The following is an 18,052-nucleotide window of genomic DNA, read 5'->3' on the forward strand; positions in this document are numbered from 1 at the left end:
GATGGTGGGTTATTCTTGACACACATGGGAAACTGTTGAGCGTATAAAAACCCAGCAGCATACTCAAACCAGTGCGCCTGGCACCTACTATCATACCCTGATCAAAGGCACTTACATATTTTGTCTTGCCCATTCCCCCCTCTGAATGGCACACATACAGAATACATTTCTCAATTGTCTCAAGGCTTAAATCCTTCTTTAACATCAACAAGGGATCATAGCATTCACCTAGATTCACCTGGTCAGTCTATGTCATGGAAAGAGCAGGTGTTCCTAATGTTTTTTACAGTCAGTGTACAGTATAGTTAGAGGGGTGCTGTTTCCCTCGTTTGGATGCTTTCTCTGGTAAGATAAACTCAGCAAAAAAAGAAACGTCATCTCACTATCAGCTGCGTTTATTTTCAGGAAATTAACATGCGTAAATATTTGTCTGAACATAACAAGATTCAACAATTTGAGACATAAACTGAACAAGTTCCACAGACATATGACTAAGAGAAAAGGAGTAATGTGTCACTGAACGAAGGGGGGGTCAAAATCAAAAGTAACAGCCAGTATGTGATGTGGCCACCAGCTACATTAAGTACTGCAGTGCATCTCCTCCTCACGGACTACACCAGATTTGCCAGTTCTTGCTGTGAGATGTTACCCCACTCTTCCACCAAGGCACCTGCAAGTTCCCGGACATTCCTGGGGGGAATGGCCCAAGCACTCACCCGCCGATCCAACAGGTCCCAGACGTGCTTAATGGGATTGAGATCCGGGCTCTTCGCTGACCATGGCAGGAAATCATGCACAGAACGAACAGTATGGCTGGTTGCATTGTCATGCTGGATGGTCATGTCAGGATGAGCCTGCAGGAAGGGTACCACATGAGGGAGGAGGATGTCTTTCCTGTAACGCACAGGGTTGAGATTGCCTGCAATGACAACAAGCTCAGTCTGAGGATGCTGTGACACACCGCCCCAGACCATGACGGACCCTCCACCTCCAAATCGATCCTGCTCCAGAGTATAGGCCTCGGTGTAACGCTCATTTCTTTGAGCGTTACACCCCTTTGAGCGTTACACCCCTGGTGAGACAAAATCACAACTCGTCAGTGAAGAGCACTTTTTGCCAGTCCTGTCTGGTCCGGCAAAGGTGGGTTTGTGCCCATAGGCCATGTTGTTGCCGGTGATGTCTGGTGAGGACCTGCCTTACAACAGGCCTACAAGCCCTCAGTCCAGCCTCTCTCAGCCTATTGTGGACAGTCTGAGCACTGATGGAGGGATTGTGCGTTCCTGGTGTAACATGGGTAGTTGTTGTTGCCATCCTGTACCTGTCCCGCAGGTGTGATGTTTGGATGTACCAATCCTGTTGGTGTTGTTACATGTGGTCTGTCACTGCGAGGACGATCAGCTGTTCGTCCTGTCTCAATGTAGTGCTGTCTTAGGTGTCTCACAGTACGGACATTGCAATTTATTGCCCTGGCCACATCTGCAGTCCTCATGCCTCCTTGCAGTATGCCTAAGGAACATCCACGTAGATGAGCAGGGACCCTGGGCAACTTTCTTTTGCTGTTTTTCAGAGTCAGTGGAAAGTGTCCAAAGTTTTCATAACTGTGACCTTAATTGCCTACCGTCTGTAAGCTGTTAGTGTCTTAACGACAGTTCCACAGGTGCATGTTCATTAATTGTTCATGGTTCATTGAACAAGCATGGGAAACAGTGTTTAAACCCTTTACAATGACGATCTGTGAAGTTAGTTGGATTTATACAAATTATTTTTGAAAGACAGGGTCCTGAAAAATATATGTTTATTTTATTGCTGACTTTAGTTTCAGACACTTGCGAATTGAAGGAAAGTTGGCAGGTGCACAGTGCACTGTTGCTGGAATTATTTTGTATGAGCATGTGACCTACTTTTTGAAGTGATTTGCTAGTCAACGGTAATACATGTTTACAGTTAAATTACCTTTCTTTACTGTAAAACCCCAAATCACTAAGTCTGTCCATGCATAAGATAGGACACGTACAGTTCAGAGCGACACTGTATTGAATGTACTGACGTGGACATGTTTCAACCCAAAGACTACTGTCTTTGTTCACGCGTAGTAGTGGTGCACCTGTTGGAAGACAATGTCCCAATGCAGTAATTCAACAATGGCAACAACAAAGAAATGCTAATATGACACTGTATCCATAAGTATTAAATATACTTTATGTAAGGGATAAATGCCGAAGTCATATACATTGCCTTGGAAATAATGGACAACGCAGAGGGACGAGGCAGGACCGAGTCCCTTTGCAGAGTTCATTTTTCCAAGGTAATGTACAGAACGGAGCTGTTTATCCCGCTTATACCACCCACAGTAGCTAGAGAAAACAATATGATGAAAGCACACATTTAACCAGTAGAAAAAAACATTATGTTTATATTTTAATTTTTATAAACTAATTCATACTTTCTCATATTTTGGTTGCTAGAGTCGCGAACAAGTCATTGTTCAGTTAGTTTGATACTTATGGACGCGATCCAGTCGTTTCGTTCTTTATGTTCTGTTGCCATGCTCGCTGGCAACCTCCTTATCCCTTGCTTGCTAGCTAGCCAGCTAGCTACGGCTAACACAGTCACAACCTCTGCAGACAGGACAACAACAAAGTAGCTGTTTTCTACTGACTTTACTTTGGATACATCCATAACAATGAGCTGATAATGCCCAATTTTGCCTGGCGTGGCCAGAAAAGTTTGCCTTTACTTCAGGACACTCAACACTGTTCATTACGAGGAGATCGCATTGCATATCAAACACAACTATTTTGTTGCTAGCAAACCTGCCAGTATGACAACCGAATTAAAAAAGATCAGTTTCTGAAAACAGCTGGTCAAATTAGAAATGTGGGAGTATTTGACAGCATAGAGCCACTTGTGTCATGACTGCAACAGTAGGGACCAGAGGAATTCATTTCCATCACTCACCACGTTATGTCATCAGATGCTCTAAAAAAATATGTCTCTGCAAAAACAAATCAATGCTACTTTCTAAGTTCTTCCTTGTTGGACCTGCGTTTACAGTGTATCCAATTTTGGTTTGTTGGTTTATCTCTCTGTTACTTTGTAGCAAGTATGGTCTGCATGTGTAGCCGCTTATTGCATACTGATTCCAAGGTCTCCCAGTATATTTTACAACTGTCCAGATATATTTTACAAATGCCCCATTATCTGGTTTTAATGTTCATTCTAGAATGTTCATTCTAGAGTGTCCTTCTAACCAATCAGAAATGAGTATTCAGCAATGCTGTGGTATAATTCTCATTGACTGGGCATTCCAAGGTAGTTGCACATTTTTTTTGACCTTGCACGTCCCTTTTCCCAAAATCTTGCTGCTAGGTCCTTTCAGCTAGTAGTTGCTATGTCAACATCGTGTCTGACAAATGCTGTCACTGCTAACTTAAGTGCCTTCAGTACAGACACAAAAGGTCAATACATAGTCATCCCAACAGGCTGTTGGCCTAAATACTGAAGTTTACAAAGTAAAAAATTCAACAGTTCTTTGGCACTCGCTCATTTAAGAGGGAGATGATAGCAGCCCCTGGTTTGACTCTTTCCTTTTCTCTCTCACTCTATCCTTAATAAAAAAAAATCTCTGCTACTTTCTCTCTCATTCTCTATCCTTTTCTCTATATATGTTCCTGTCTCTCACTCTCTCCTTTTCTCTCTACCACTTTTTCCTCAATGTCCCCTTTCCCTCAGTGGGAGAGTGAACAGCAGAGGAGTCTGGAGGAGAGGGGTCGTCTGCTGCTCTGCCTGCAGTTCCTCCCCACGTCCGGTGTGGTCGATAAGGCCAAAGGGGAGGAGAGGGCCCACGGAGGGCTCTGTGTGGGTGTGCGACGCTGCGCCCACCTAGCCGCCATGGACGTCAATGGATTCTCGGACCCCTATGTCAAAACGTGAGTATAGACGTTGACCGTGATACCGTATTGACCGTGATACCAATACTAGACCTGGGTTATGTTCATTAGAGCTAAATGTTTTGCAACGGAAATGAAAATGAGTGTTTCTCTGTTTCACACGTTTTCGGACCGTTTTTGTTGTTTATAAATGTTTTGTTTTCTTTTAAATACTAAAGCTGCACTTGATTGAGCTTGAATGTTGTAACGGAGTGAATGGAATAGTCCCAAAAGTGAAAACTCTTACCATTTGGCACTCCAGGCAGGCTCAATGAAAGGCTCAAAGTATCTGAAAGAAAACAAATACATTATTATTTCCAGTGTGCAAGAGCGGTAGAAAGAGATGCAGTGTACAGGGAGTCATGGTTAGTAACATACAGAGATTTACGGACTGGAGCTGTTGCACAATTGCATTTCAATAGTAAATTATTTGAAAACAAGGGGAGGGAGGGAGGGTAGGAGGGAGGGAGGGAGGGAGAGGGAGAGGGAAAGCCATGGCTAGTGAGAGGAGGAATTTTTCCCAGCGTGACTGATGCATCCTGACAGAAATCGGACAAAGGAACTAAACATTTCCTCCCTTGTCAATGTGTTCACTTCAATTCCGTCACTGGCCTTGAGCTTTCCCTGGAATTAGTAAAAAACAGTGGCTGTGCCGAGCTCACTTTACCTCCCTTTCTCACGTACATAAACACACACGTACACACTTTCTTGGAGAAATATACCAAGCCAGCTATTTCCCCCCTTAGGTTAAAGTACAAGCAAGTAATAGAAATAGACATGCCACCGTTTTCCTACTGCCAGTTCACACAATCAAATGTCTCTCATGCAGACGCTTTCTCTCTCACATACACACACGGTCATGCACACACACAACCATGCATGTGGACACAAACTCATGCATGCAGACACACACAGGCATACACAGACACGCAGTGTCTCATTCTGTTTTTTTCTCTCGTTCTCGCTCTCTCTCTCTACCACGCTCTCTCGCTCTTTGCTCTGAATTAGCACTCGGTAAATTCCCTATCTGTTTTGTTGTGTCTGAGTGTGGGGGAGAACATCAGGTCTTCGTGCTGCGGGGTGGTGGGTGGAAAATGTGTGTGAGGGAAAATGCAGAAAACTAGCTCTCTGTCGGTTTATATATTAGAGAATGTGTCAGAGCACGGAGAGAGATACTCGGCACAGTTAAAGATTCTGCTGTGTAGCTTAAGACTTCAAGTCTCAGACCGTAAGATAATACGATTTCACGTTCAGAACTGTCCTTGTCACGACACACATAGCTAGAAACGTACTATACAGTATATAATCGGACATGGGAAATGTACCGAATAGCACCCTATTCCCTATATAGTCCATTATTTTTGACCAGGGCCTATAGGATCTGGGGTGCAATTGGGACACAGCCATAATTTTTATGATAATTAAATGATGGGGTCTTTACATTTGGAACGTAACAATATCACGCTCCGAAAGTTCTGTTTGGGATTTCATGCGTTTCAGAAGACATTATAATTCTGCAAAAGTTTCAGTGGATGGGGATTTACAATTACAATAGCAGCAAGAAATCATGCAGAATGTACAGGAGCTTTAAACAGGAGCCTTAGGAACGACAATAGCAAATGGCAACCTATTCCCTACATAGTGTATTACTTTGGACTGCATAATAAATTGAGTTTGTGTTTTCTTAATGGAGCGTGACAGCCTCACATTTCTCTGTATCAGGTACCTCAAGCCAGACCTGCAGAAGAAATCCAAGCATAAAACAGCCGTCATAAAAAAGACTCTTAACCCAGAGTTTAATGAGGTGTGTGTTTGTGTGTGTGTGTGGGGGTGTGGTTCTTGTGCTTGTGTGCAAGTTATAATCTGCATGTTTGTGAATTGTGCATGTTTGTGTGCATGTTTGTGAATCGTGCGGTGTGCACCATGCAGTGGCATGAAGAAAGCTTATTGGGACTATAATCAGTCCTCGGAGACACAATCTAAAATGCCCAATTATATACCGTTTTTTTGTACAATACAACACTTACATTTCACATTGTAGTCATTCAGAGGATGCTCATACCCCGAGCCATTTGCACTGCGAACATACTAATACATGTTTTTTTTAGTTTCTTTGCTCCAGTCCTGGGGACGGCCGCTGTTTGGGTTCTCATTTCAATCAATCACTTCTACAGCCTGAGTGACAAATCTGTTTTTTTTTTATCATGCACAAACAGATCTGGGATCAGGCTGTCAGTTATGCTGAGCATACATTACACAACTTCTAAAAACATAACAACTTGGACTTGCTCACATTTCGCAATTTCCTTGTCCCAAATCTTTCATTCCGTCCATCCTCAAACCCAGGATGTAAAAAAATGCCAACACGCAAACAGTGAGCTAAAAAAATGTAAATAAATTGGAATAATTTTACATTTAGATAAATGGATTAGTGTGCACATTATTATGTGCAGAAACATAAAAAAAAAATAGATTTCACAGAGGTGCAGAATATGTGCTCCCACATTGAAAAGGCAGCTGCTTTCTTTCCACAGCTTCACCAATCTGTCTTCCATCACCTCCGTAGTACACACGGTGCCTGTTCTTGTTGCTTTCCTCTTCACCATCATTGTTTTGGTCTCACATGCTGCATGCTCATTGGCTATTAGCAGCAGTCCTTGGCCAATCGCAACGTAGCACTGCTCATACTACAGCATGACCAACAATGAAAATTATTGGGACATCTGACACGGATCTGGAGAATGTAACAGCCATCATCGGTGTGTCCTTAACCCGCTCAAACTACATGTGTCCCGACGTACTGATCCTAGCCCAAATTCATTTGGATTTCACCCCGATCATGAAAATTGTCATGTTTGATTTCCGGTTTAAGGACCGATTTTACAAGATCCAGATAAAGCTTAGTCCTGGACTAAAAATAAACCAGGACTATACATAGTATGGGCGATTGTAGGTGATTATCAATCTATTTTAGTGAATTGGTTTTGTTGAACTGTGCAGATACTATTTGTTTAACTCTGCTGGAGTCTTCACTGTAATGGCCATTGAGGCTGCGTCCTATGCACTGCTTAAAAAAAAACATGTAGCTATATATCTATATATAAATATCTGCTGCTTATATGTCTTGCATTCCTAAACAAATTCACAAAAGGGCAGTTTAGCCAAGCAGAAATAATGACAATGTAAAGCATTGCGATACTTGTTATTATCATGGCAAGGAAACAAAACACGAAGAGAATTCAACTTCTTTAGGAAAAACAGCCCTACTGTTAGAAACGAACATCAATTGTCACATTTATTTATTTTCAGGCTTTAGCATACAATATTTTACATACATACATGCACATTTTTAAAGGACCAAATAGTTTGGTCTGCTTCATGTTTTCATTGTTGGTATCTTCCCAGCTCTCAAATTCAGGGTTGCAAAGTCATTCGAAAATTTCCGCAACAATTGCCACACAACACTAGCCAAAAGAACACACGCAATCGTGGAGCTGGCTAATTGTAATGCACACATGGCAACAACCACCCTGACCACCTGTACTCATTAGCAACACTGTGCCGGGATTCAATCCAAGGCACATTATAGAGCAGCTCACTGGACAACTGTGCCTTTTAAAGGCAATTTCACCTTTTTAAAGGCAATGGTTTGCATTGTTATTATTTTCACTTTGCTAAACAGCTCTCTATTTGTGAATTTGTTTGGGAATGCAAGACTTAAAAGCAGCAGATACACTACATATACAAAAGTATGTGGACCCCCTTCAATTTAGTGGATTCGGCTATTTCAGCCACACCTGTTGCTGACAGTTGTATTAAATCGAGCACCCAGCCATGCAATCACCATATACAAACATTGGCAGTAGAATGGCCTTACTGAAAAGCTCAGTGACTTTCAACGTGGCACCGTCAGAGGATGCCCCTTTTCCAACAAGTTAGTTCGTCAAATGCCCTGCTAGAGCTGCTTCGGTCAACTGTAAGTGCTGTCATTGTGAAGTGGAAACGTCTAGGAGTAACAACGACAACGGTGTGTGTGCTGAAGTGCGTAAACATTTTCTCCTCGGTTGCAAAACTCACTACCGAGTTCCAACATGCCTCTGGAAGCAACGTCAGCACAATAACTGTTTGTTGGGAGCTTAATGAAATGGGTTTCCATGGCCGAGCAGCCTTTAAGATCACCATGTGCAATGCCAAGTGTCGGCTGGAGTGGTGTAAAGCTCACCGTCATTGGACTCTGGAGCAGAGGAAGTACGTTCTCTGGAGTAATGAATCACGCTTCACCATCTGGCAGTCCGATGGACGAATCTGGGTTTGACGGATGCCAGGAGAACGCTACCTGACGAATGCATAGTGCCCACTGTAAAGTCTGGTGGAGAATGACCATTTCCCCGTGCACAAAGCGAGGTCCATACAGGAATGGTTTGTCAAGATCGGACATCTTTGAGAAGAATTGGAAAGCCGACTGCTAGCTAGGCCTAATCGCCTAATCGCCACATCAGTACCCGACCTCACTAATGCTCTTGTGAATGAATGGAAGCAAGTCCCCGCAGTAATGTTCAAAGATCGAGTGGAAAGCCTTCCCAGAAGAGTGGAGGCTGTTGTAGCAGCAATGGGGGGACCAACTCCATACTAATGGCCATGATTTTGGAATGAGATGTTCGACGAGTAGGTGCCCATATACTTTTGTTGTATATAATGTATTTAATGCAGCTACACACATTTTGAACGCAATTGCATAGGTCCTATGATGTAGGATCAATGACAATACAGTGAAGTACTGTATGCTGTCGATTTAAATTGGCTAAACTGGAGGGAAATTCAGCAAACACACTGGCTGCCACAGGACCAACCAACAATGAGAAACTGAATCTGTTACCATTCTCATAAGGAAATTTAAGAAATGCTGTTCAACAGTGTGTTTCTATGTTTCTTTCATTGCTTTACTTTTTCTACCCAAGTTACTAGACATGCACACACTATTTCTATATTAATTATCCTTATAGGGCCCATTTTTCTCTTTCTATCTCTCGTTAATGATTGCATTTTGACCCACCATCCATCCCCTGGCTCTCTGCAGGAGTTCTTCTATGAGATCTCCTTCACGGAGCTGTCCACCAAAACCCTGGAGGTCACCGTCTGGGACTACGACCTAGGGAAATCCAACGATTTTATTGGTGAGTTGGCGACTGTGCCACCCACAGTCATAAGTGGGATTCTAGTCGTGGGCGGCCTGGCTGCCCAATTGGGCCAGTTTCTTCATTTTCTTAACCAAGGCAACATTCATTCAAAGGCACAGTGGTGTAAAGTACTTAAGTAAAAATGCTTTAAAGTACTACTTAAGTAGTTTTTGGGGGTATCTGTACTTTACTTTACTGTTTACATTTCTGACAACTTTTACTTTTACTTCACTACATTCCTAAAGAAAAGAGTGTGCCCCTGGCTATCCGTAAATGTAAAAAACAAGAAAATTGTGCCATCTGGTTTGCTTGATTTAAGAATTTTCTTTGTTATTTGAACTTTTACTTTTGATACTTAAGTATATTTTAGCAATTACATTTACTTTTGATACTTGAGTATATTTAAAACCAAATACTTTAGACTTGTGTCATTTTCTATTAAGGTATCTTTACTTTTACTCAAGTATGACAATTGGGTACTTTTTCCACCACTGGTCAAAGCACTGATCTCATCAGTGCAATTTATCCAGTTCTTCAACAGTGGTAAGCACAGATGCAAGCAGCTACTGCTTGGGTGGGGTACAACACGACGGCACCCTTAAGCCTGTAGCTTTCTGCTCACGTACACACAGTAACGCCAAAAAGAGATTGAGAATGAGTGACTCGCAGGCTTGTGGGCATCAGCAAAGATTTACTAGCATTTGTGAGGGTTGGAGAACTATCGCTTGATCACAGATCACAAACCGCTGGTGACATTGATAAACAACAAAGACCTATACAATGCACCCCTTTGATGTCAGTGGCCGCTGATTCGACTTGATGAAGTTCAACCCCATTGAGGGAAGAACGGAAGAACCTCGTCATCGCCGATGCCTTTTCTAGGCACCCCAAACCAGAGATGGATGATACAAGGTTGGCAGCAGATGTCCAGGCTATGGAAAGGATCATACAGTGCCTTCTGAAAGTATTCATACCCCTTGACATTCCACATTTTGTTGTGTTACAGGCTGAATTCACCAATCTAGATATAATAGCCCATTATGGCAAAGTGAAATCATGTTTTTAGACATTTTAGCAAATGTTATTGAAAATGAAATACAGAAATATCAAATTTACACTCCTGAGTCAACACACGTTAGAATCACCTTTGGCAGTGATTACAGCTGTAATCAGCTGAGTCTTTCTGGGTAAGTCTCTAAGAGCTTTGCACACCTGGATTGTACAATATTTGCTCATTATTCTTTAAAAAATGATTTAAGCTCTATGAAATTAGTTGTTGATCATTGCTAGACAGCCATAGATTTTCAAGCCGATTTAAGTCAAAACTGTAACTTGGTGACTCAGGAACATTCAATGTTGTTTTGGTAAGCAAGTATATTTGGCCTTGTGTTTTAGGTTATTGTCCTGCTGAAAGGTAAATTTGTGAAGTTGGCAGCAGACCTCAGCGAGTTCAAGGGGAAAACGTTCCTAGTCTTCATAGACTACTACTCTTGGTGGCTCAAGATCTTGAACTTCACAAAGACAACTAGTGAGGCAGTCATCTGAAAATTTCCAAGCATCTTCGCAAGGTTCAGAATACCTGAAGAAATGGTGACAGATACTGGTCCACATTCTAAATCACAGCAACTTTGAGATTTCACAGCCAAGTACGACTTCAAACACACAACGTCAAGTCCATAATATCCCCAAGCAAACGGGATGGTGGAACGGGAAAATTCAACCTCATACAGAACTATTCACAGCTCGCACTAATGATCTACAGGGGGACACTACAAAGGAACCAACACGAGAAAGTCCAACCAGACTCCTTATGGGAAGGAGACTCCACACGACAGCTCCTACTCCGAAACAAAACCTAAAGCCAGCATGGCCACTGTAAAGCACAATGATGCCAAAGCCAAACGCGCCTATGAGAAAACGTACAACAGGAGGTACTCTACCAGACCACCTTGTGCTCTGCAGATTGGCTACAAGGTTCGCTTGAAAACTGATAGAAAGAGTGGAAAACGACCTGAGTCATCCAAAGTAAGCGCTTCACACCATAGTCCTTTGTTGTACAAACATAGCATGGGGACTCGACAAGACGGAACCCCCAACACTTGCAACGCGGTCAGGACGCACAGAGCGCAGGCAAAAGTCAATTGACCAAAGTTGCTAAGCTTGCTAGATAACCTCCTTCAACGAATGACAGAATATCGAATTTATGATTATACAGATAGCTCATGAATAATGGAGAGATGAAGAGTGGAAATATACTTTACAAAAATATAAATGCAACATGCAACAATTTCAAATATTTTACTGAATGACAGTTCAATTACAGGAAATCAATCAATTTAAATAAATAAATGAGGCCATAATCTATGGATTTCACATGACTGAGCAGGGGTGCAGCCATGGGGGGGCCTGGAAGAGCATAGGCCCACCCACTTGGGCGCCAGGCCCACCAACTGGGGAGCCAGGCCCAACCAATCAGAATGAGTTTTTCCCCACAAAAGGGCTTTACTACAAATATAAATACTCCTTAGAACTCCCCCCCCCCCCCCCCCCCCCCCCCCCCCCACCACCACCACTACCACCACCACCAAATTCTCTAAAAAGACATGGAGGGGGCATATGGTAGATAAATTAAGATTTAATTATGTGGCAACAGCTCGGTTTGACATTCTTGCAATCAGCATGCCAATTGCACGCTCTCTCAAAACTTGAGACATCTGTGGCATTGTTGTGTGACAAAACTACACATTTTAGAGTGGCCGTTCATTTCCCCAGTACAAGGTGCACCTGTGTAATGATCAAACTGTTTAATCAGCTTCCCGGGATTCCGGTTACCCATGTTTATCCCTACTGGTAACTGGTGCTAACTCTCTGGTCCCAGACTAACACCGATCAGCTTTGCCTCAGAAAAGTGTGATCCAGGACAAGCTCCTACCGGTCCGGAAGCATTGTGAAGCCTGCAACCAAGTTAACCTTTTAGTTAGGGAATGAGCAATATGGGGCAGAATGTTTTATGTATTATAATAATTGATTATGCTTATGTTGTATTAATAGAAGGGGAAGGGCTATAAGACCCCTCCCTTACTATATTTATAGGGTCCTGGACTGTAGATTGGCAATATATATATATTCATTATAAGGTTTAATGTTGTTCCACAGCTCTTTTCTAGTCTCTGATTCTTATAAGAACCAGTCTGAGAGATGTGTGAGTTATTGCAGTCAAAATAGGGTGTCTGTGAGAAAGCGCCTCAAGGCTAAAAGAGATTCATAGACACAGAACCCTGCAGGGGAGTGAAAGAGATAAGAGACTAGTCAGACATACCACTATAAATCATCTTGGGGAGTGGAAAATTACTGCTGATCCATTAGAAAACACTGGAACTATTGTCTCTCCTGCAAGTTTGTAAAACTGTATGTGCATGGTCTTGGTCTCATGAGTAGAAGGAATTGACGTAGGTAGTTACATCGGTAGGGGTTGACTGCAAGCATAGTAAAAGCAACTTGGACTTTTCCTATTTTGCAGAACTCAGGAGAGACATCAGTTGCATGTTTGATGTTTGATCTTTGACTTCTGTCTACAGCTGTATTTTGATTAAAATTGTTATGATTTATAAGTGCCCATTTTGAGTATTCCTTATTTGTTAAGTAAATAACGGAGCCCAGAAAAGTGGAACCAACAAGAACTGAAAAAGCGTGTGCGAGCAAGGAAGCCTACGTACAAACCTGATTCAGTTACACCAGCTCAGTCATGGAGGAATGGGCCCAAATTCACCCAACTTCTTGTGGGAAGCTTGATGTAGGCTACCTGAAACATTTGACCCAATTTAAAGGCAATGCTACCAAATACTAATTGAGTGTATGTAAACTTCTGACCCACTGGGAATGTGAAGAAAGAAATAAAAGCTGAAATAAATCATTCTCACTACTATTATTCTGACATTTCGCATTCTTAAAATGAAGTGGTGATCCTAACTGACCTAAGACAGGACATTTTTACTAGGATTAAATGTCAGGAATTGTGAAAAACTGAGTTGAAATGTACTTGGCTAAGGTGTATATAAACTTCCGACTTCAACTGTAGTTACAGTGGGGCAAAAAACTATTTAGTCAGCCACCAATTGTGCAAGTTCTCCCACTTAAAAAGATGAGAGAGTCCTGTAATTTTCATCATAGGTACACTTCAACTATGACAGACAAAATGCAGAAAATCACATTGTAGGATTTTTTATGAATTTATTTGCAAATTATGGTGGAAAATAAGTATTTGGTCACCTACAAACAAGCAAGATTTCTGGCTCTCACAGACCTGTAACTTCTTCTTTAAGAGGCTCCTCTGTCCTCCACCTGTGTTACCTGTATTAATGGCACCTGTTTGAACTTGTTATCAGTATAAAAAACACCTGTCCACAACCTCAAACAGTCACACTCCAAACTCCACTATGGCCAAGACCAAAGAGCTGTCAAAGGACACCAGAAACAAAATTGTAGACCTGCACCAGGCTGGGAAGACTGAATCTGCAATAGGTAAGCAGCTTGGTTTGAAGAAATCAACTGTGGGAGCAATTATTAGGAGATGGAAGACATACAAGACCACTGATAATCTCCCTCGATCTGGGGCTCCACGCAAGATCTCACCCGTGGGGTCAAAATGATCACAAGAACTGTGAGCAAAAATCCCAGAACCACACGGGGGGACCTAGTGAATGACCTGCAGAGAGGTGGTACCAAAGTAACAAAGCCTACCATCAGTAACACACTACGCCGCCAGGGACTCAAATCCTGCAGTGCCAGACGTGTCTCCCTGCTTAAGCCAGTACATGTCCAGGCCCGTCTGAAGTTTGCTAGAGAGCATTTGGATGATCCATGATTTTGGTAAAAACTCAACTCGTCGTGTTTGGAGGACAAAGAATGCTGAGTTGCATCCAAAGAACCCCATACCTACTGTGAAGCATGGGGGTGGAAACATCATGCTTTGGGGCTGTTTTTCTGCAAAGGGACCAGGACGACTGATCCATGTAAAGGAAAGAATGAATGGGTCCATGTATCGTGAGATTTTGAGTGAAAACCTCCTTCCATCAGCAAGGGCTTTGAAGATGAAACGTGGCTGGTTCTTTCAGCATGACAATGATCCCAAACACCGCCCGGGCAACGAAGGAGTGGCTTCGTAAGAAGCATTTCAAGGTCCTGGAGTGGCCTAGCCAGTCTCCAGATCTCAACCCCATAGAAAATCTTTGGAGGGAGTTGAAAGTCCGTGTTGCCCAGCAACAGCCCCAAAACATCACTGCTCTAGAGGAGATCTGCATGGAGGAATGGGCCAAAATACCAGCAACAGTGTGTGAAAACCTTGTGAAGACTTACAGAAAATGGTTGACCTCTGTCATTGCCAACAAAGGGTATATAACAAAGTATTGAGATAAACTTTTGTTATTGACCAAATACTTATTTTGAAACCATAATTTGCAAATAAATTCATAAAAAATCCTACAATGTGATTTTCTGGATCTTTTCTCATTTTGTCTGTCATAGTTGAAGTGTACATATGCTGAACATTACAGGCCTCTCTCATCTTTTTCAGTGGGAGAACTTGCACAATTGGTGGCTGACTAAATACTTTTTTGCCCCACTGTATACACGGTATGTTGTTTGTTTATATACTCTATGTGAACCTAGTTATTATGGGATCAGCCATCTTGCTTAAAAACTTCTTAGGGATAAGCATCCAACTAGCGGGACACCAGCCGGCAACATCTGGTGAAATTGGAGGGTGCGCAATTCAAATAAATAATTGTAATATTAAACATTCATGAACATTCAAGTGTCTTATATAATTTAAAAGCTTAAATTATTGTTAATCTGAATGTGTTGTCTGATTTCAAATAGGCTTTACGGCGAAAGCATACCATGCAATTGTCTGAGGGACGGCGCCCCACATCAACATATTTTTCAACCAGCACAGGCGTCATAAATTCCCAAATAGCAATAAAATAAATCACTTACTTTTGAAGATCTTCCTCTGTTTGCAATCCCAAGGGTCCCAGCTACAACACGAATGGTCGTTTTGTTAGATAAAAGCCTTCTTTATATCCTAAAAAGTCAGTTTAGTTGGCACCATCGATTTCAGTAATACACTCGTTCAACATGCAGACAAAGGAATCCAAAAAGCTACCGCTAAACTTCGTCCAAACAAGTCCAACGACGTTTCTATTCAATAGAAATTGAAAATTAGTAAGCGTGCCCTCTCCCTCGCGCGCCAAAAGACATATTGATATTGTTCCGGTGCTCTTCTCACCAAAACTCCAAATTCAACAAGCCTGAAACTTTGAATAAAGACTGTTGACATCTAGTGGAAGCCATAGGAATTGCAATCTGGGAGACGGATTTACATAGAAACAATAGGTTTCCATTATAAGAGTCTGGGAGCTAAAATAAAAATTCCAGTTGGATTTTCTTCAGATTTTTGCCTGCCATATCAGTTCTGTTATAGACTCAGACATGATTTTAACAGTTCAAAGTGTTTTCTATCCAATGCTACCAATGATATGCATATCCTGGCTTCTGAGCCTGAGTAACAGGCAGTTTACTTTGGGCACGTCAGTCAGGCGGAAATTCAGGAAACTAGACCCTATCCCTAAGAAGTTTAAGGGGGGAAATGTGGTGATATGCTGATAACCTAACATCATTAAATAGATTTTAGCCTAAGTTCAAGCACGCACTGCCAGACATGCGCAGTTAGACCATAGATGTTCAGCAATAAAGACCCATAAAGATAGCTAATTTATATGTTTATACAAGTTAATACTTTTTACCAGTAAGACAGCAGAACTTTACAGTCCCTTTTATTGAATCCCGGCCCAAGACTTGTAGGGCAACAACTAGAGGTATTCAATGGTCGCGTTCCAGGTCGACTACATTGCAGTCACCTGCCAGAAATCTCAACTCCTGGATAAGTGTTTCAGCTAACCCCATTCTAAATAATCTGATGCTGACTGCAAAGTTAATAACTTAGAACGCATAAATGGATTGATCCGCACAGTGCTACTATGATATAGGTTGCCTGGAAAGACATCCAGTGCGACACAGATTGTTTTGTAACTTCATTTTTCTGTCTACATCTTCTAGGAGGCGTGTCCTTAGGCTGTCACTCACAAGGAGAAACTCTCCAGCATTGGATAGACTGTCTGAAGAACAAGGGCACAAAGGTGGAGCGATGGCACACGTTGACCAATGAGCTGCCTGGATCCACATTCCATGAATGAAAATGGGCCAATAATAATATCTCACTACTGTACTGTTTTTGGCCAAAATGTTTGGCTAAATTGGGATTATGGATGAAAAGGTGTTCATCATCGCATGTTATGAAGATGTATTCTGCATGACTTGAACATTTGAGTTCAGAAAGAAATGGTAGGGGTGTGGGGTTAGTTAAGGCATCCTTGTTTCTAAGAAACCATACACAAAATGTATAATTTGGCCAAATACTTAGGAAGTGGTCATCATTTCATGGAGTCTGTGAAGAAGGGTTTCCTAAACTCGGTCCTCGGGACTCCAAGGGGTGCACTTTTTTTATTCCCTAGCACTACACAGCTGATTCAAATAATCAACTAATCATCAAGCTTTGATCATTTTAATTAGCTGTGTAGTGTTCAGGCAAAAAAAAAAAAATGCACAAAAGTGGGACGCAAGTCAGGTCCCCAAAAATGATTTTCACCAAGTCAAATGAATATGTTAGAGGTTTCATGATGCTTGTATTTGAACCAAAGTAGATCCTTTTAAGATTGTTCTATACATCAGTTGGGGTCTTTATGAGTTTCAATATGAGGTCCTAAACCTAGCATGAAGTTCATCCTTGTAGCTGTGTGGGCTAATATAGTCAAAATGTTTACATTTTGGGTAAGTGTTTTCTTCCCAGGCATAATGCAAGGCATTATCGCTGGGACATGAGGTAATAACAGGGCATGGCCTATGTTAAAAATGATTCAAATGATTCAAAGACAAAAAGTGCTTGTGATTGTGTTGAATTGTGTTTGGAAAATAAAGATAGACATGGTTTTTAAAAGGTAGTGGTTATATTTCATTCAGTACAAAAATGTGCAGCTAAGTTTGTCCCGCAGCTCAACTTACCCCATACCCAATGTAAGTTGTACCAATAGATAACTTTTTTGGGACAAACTAGGCTTTCAATATTTACATGAATTCTGATTATTACCAGGGATACACAACATCCTGAAATATATATATATATATAGATATCTTTGTTAGAAAGAATACTGTACTGTATGTCCCTTGATGGAATGAGGCTGAATGTAAAAAATGGCACAACTTACACCACTCTCCCCTAAGTAGAGAATATCTCCTTATACTTAGGCTATACATAATTCTCCTTCACGTTACAGAGGGCCATATCCATTCTGTATATTTAATTTTGCGCTCAGTGTTCAGAAACATAGCGCCCTAGGCTACTGAATAGACCCCCTGTGAAAAAGACTAATTAAAATCATGTAAATCACATCTAAGGAAGTGAAAAAATGAAATTATTTTGTCAATTTACTCCTCATTATTCATACTGTTTCGTTTGTTTATTCTTCTAAAATTAGATTTCGTTCTTTCATTAACTTCTGATTCGTCCTGACCTGGAAAATATCCCCCCGTATTTCCCTTCTCACTGCCTGAATACCTCTCCAAAAGCAATAACGTCTTGCCTAAATGCTTCCAAAGAATTCTAAATGGGTCTTATTAGTAACAAACATTGTCTATCGACTGATGTAACTGCCATTAAATTATCTGCAAATTATAATTCATTTGATTAAATAGTGCAAAGTAATAAGACAGTTGGTTCTTTGCATGTTTGATGTAATAAAAAAAATGTGACTCTGACTTACCTCTCCTCCAGTTTTGGTGGAACAGACACAAATGCTTGAAGAGCATCATTTCAGGATGTAGGCCTACATC

At 41.5% G+C, this 18,052-nt stretch overlaps 1 protein-coding gene across 2 annotated transcripts in view; it reads left to right on the forward strand.

The window, feature by feature from the left end:
* The window catches only part of LOC139367546 (double C2-like domain-containing protein alpha), a 79,002-nt gene extending 62,475 nt beyond the window's left edge, over positions 1-16,527 (forward strand). For both annotated transcript variants that reach the window (XM_071105795.1, XM_071105796.1), the window contains 4 exons: positions 3,733-3,929; positions 5,652-5,733; positions 9,007-9,103; positions 16,223-16,527. In XM_071105795.1, the coding sequence (XP_070961896.1) occupies positions 3,733-3,929; positions 5,652-5,733; positions 9,007-9,103; positions 16,223-16,359 (513 nt within the window). In that variant the 3' untranslated portion in view covers positions 16,360-16,527. The remainder of the gene's footprint in view (positions 1-3,732; positions 3,930-5,651; positions 5,734-9,006; positions 9,104-16,222) is intronic.
* Positions 16,528-18,052: the final 1,525 nt, after the last annotated feature.

This window comes from Oncorhynchus clarkii, chromosome 16 (assembly GCF_045791955.1).
Source record: "Oncorhynchus clarkii lewisi isolate Uvic-CL-2024 chromosome 16, UVic_Ocla_1.0, whole genome shotgun sequence".
Classification (NCBI taxonomy): domain Eukaryota; kingdom Metazoa; phylum Chordata; class Actinopteri; order Salmoniformes; family Salmonidae; genus Oncorhynchus; species Oncorhynchus clarkii.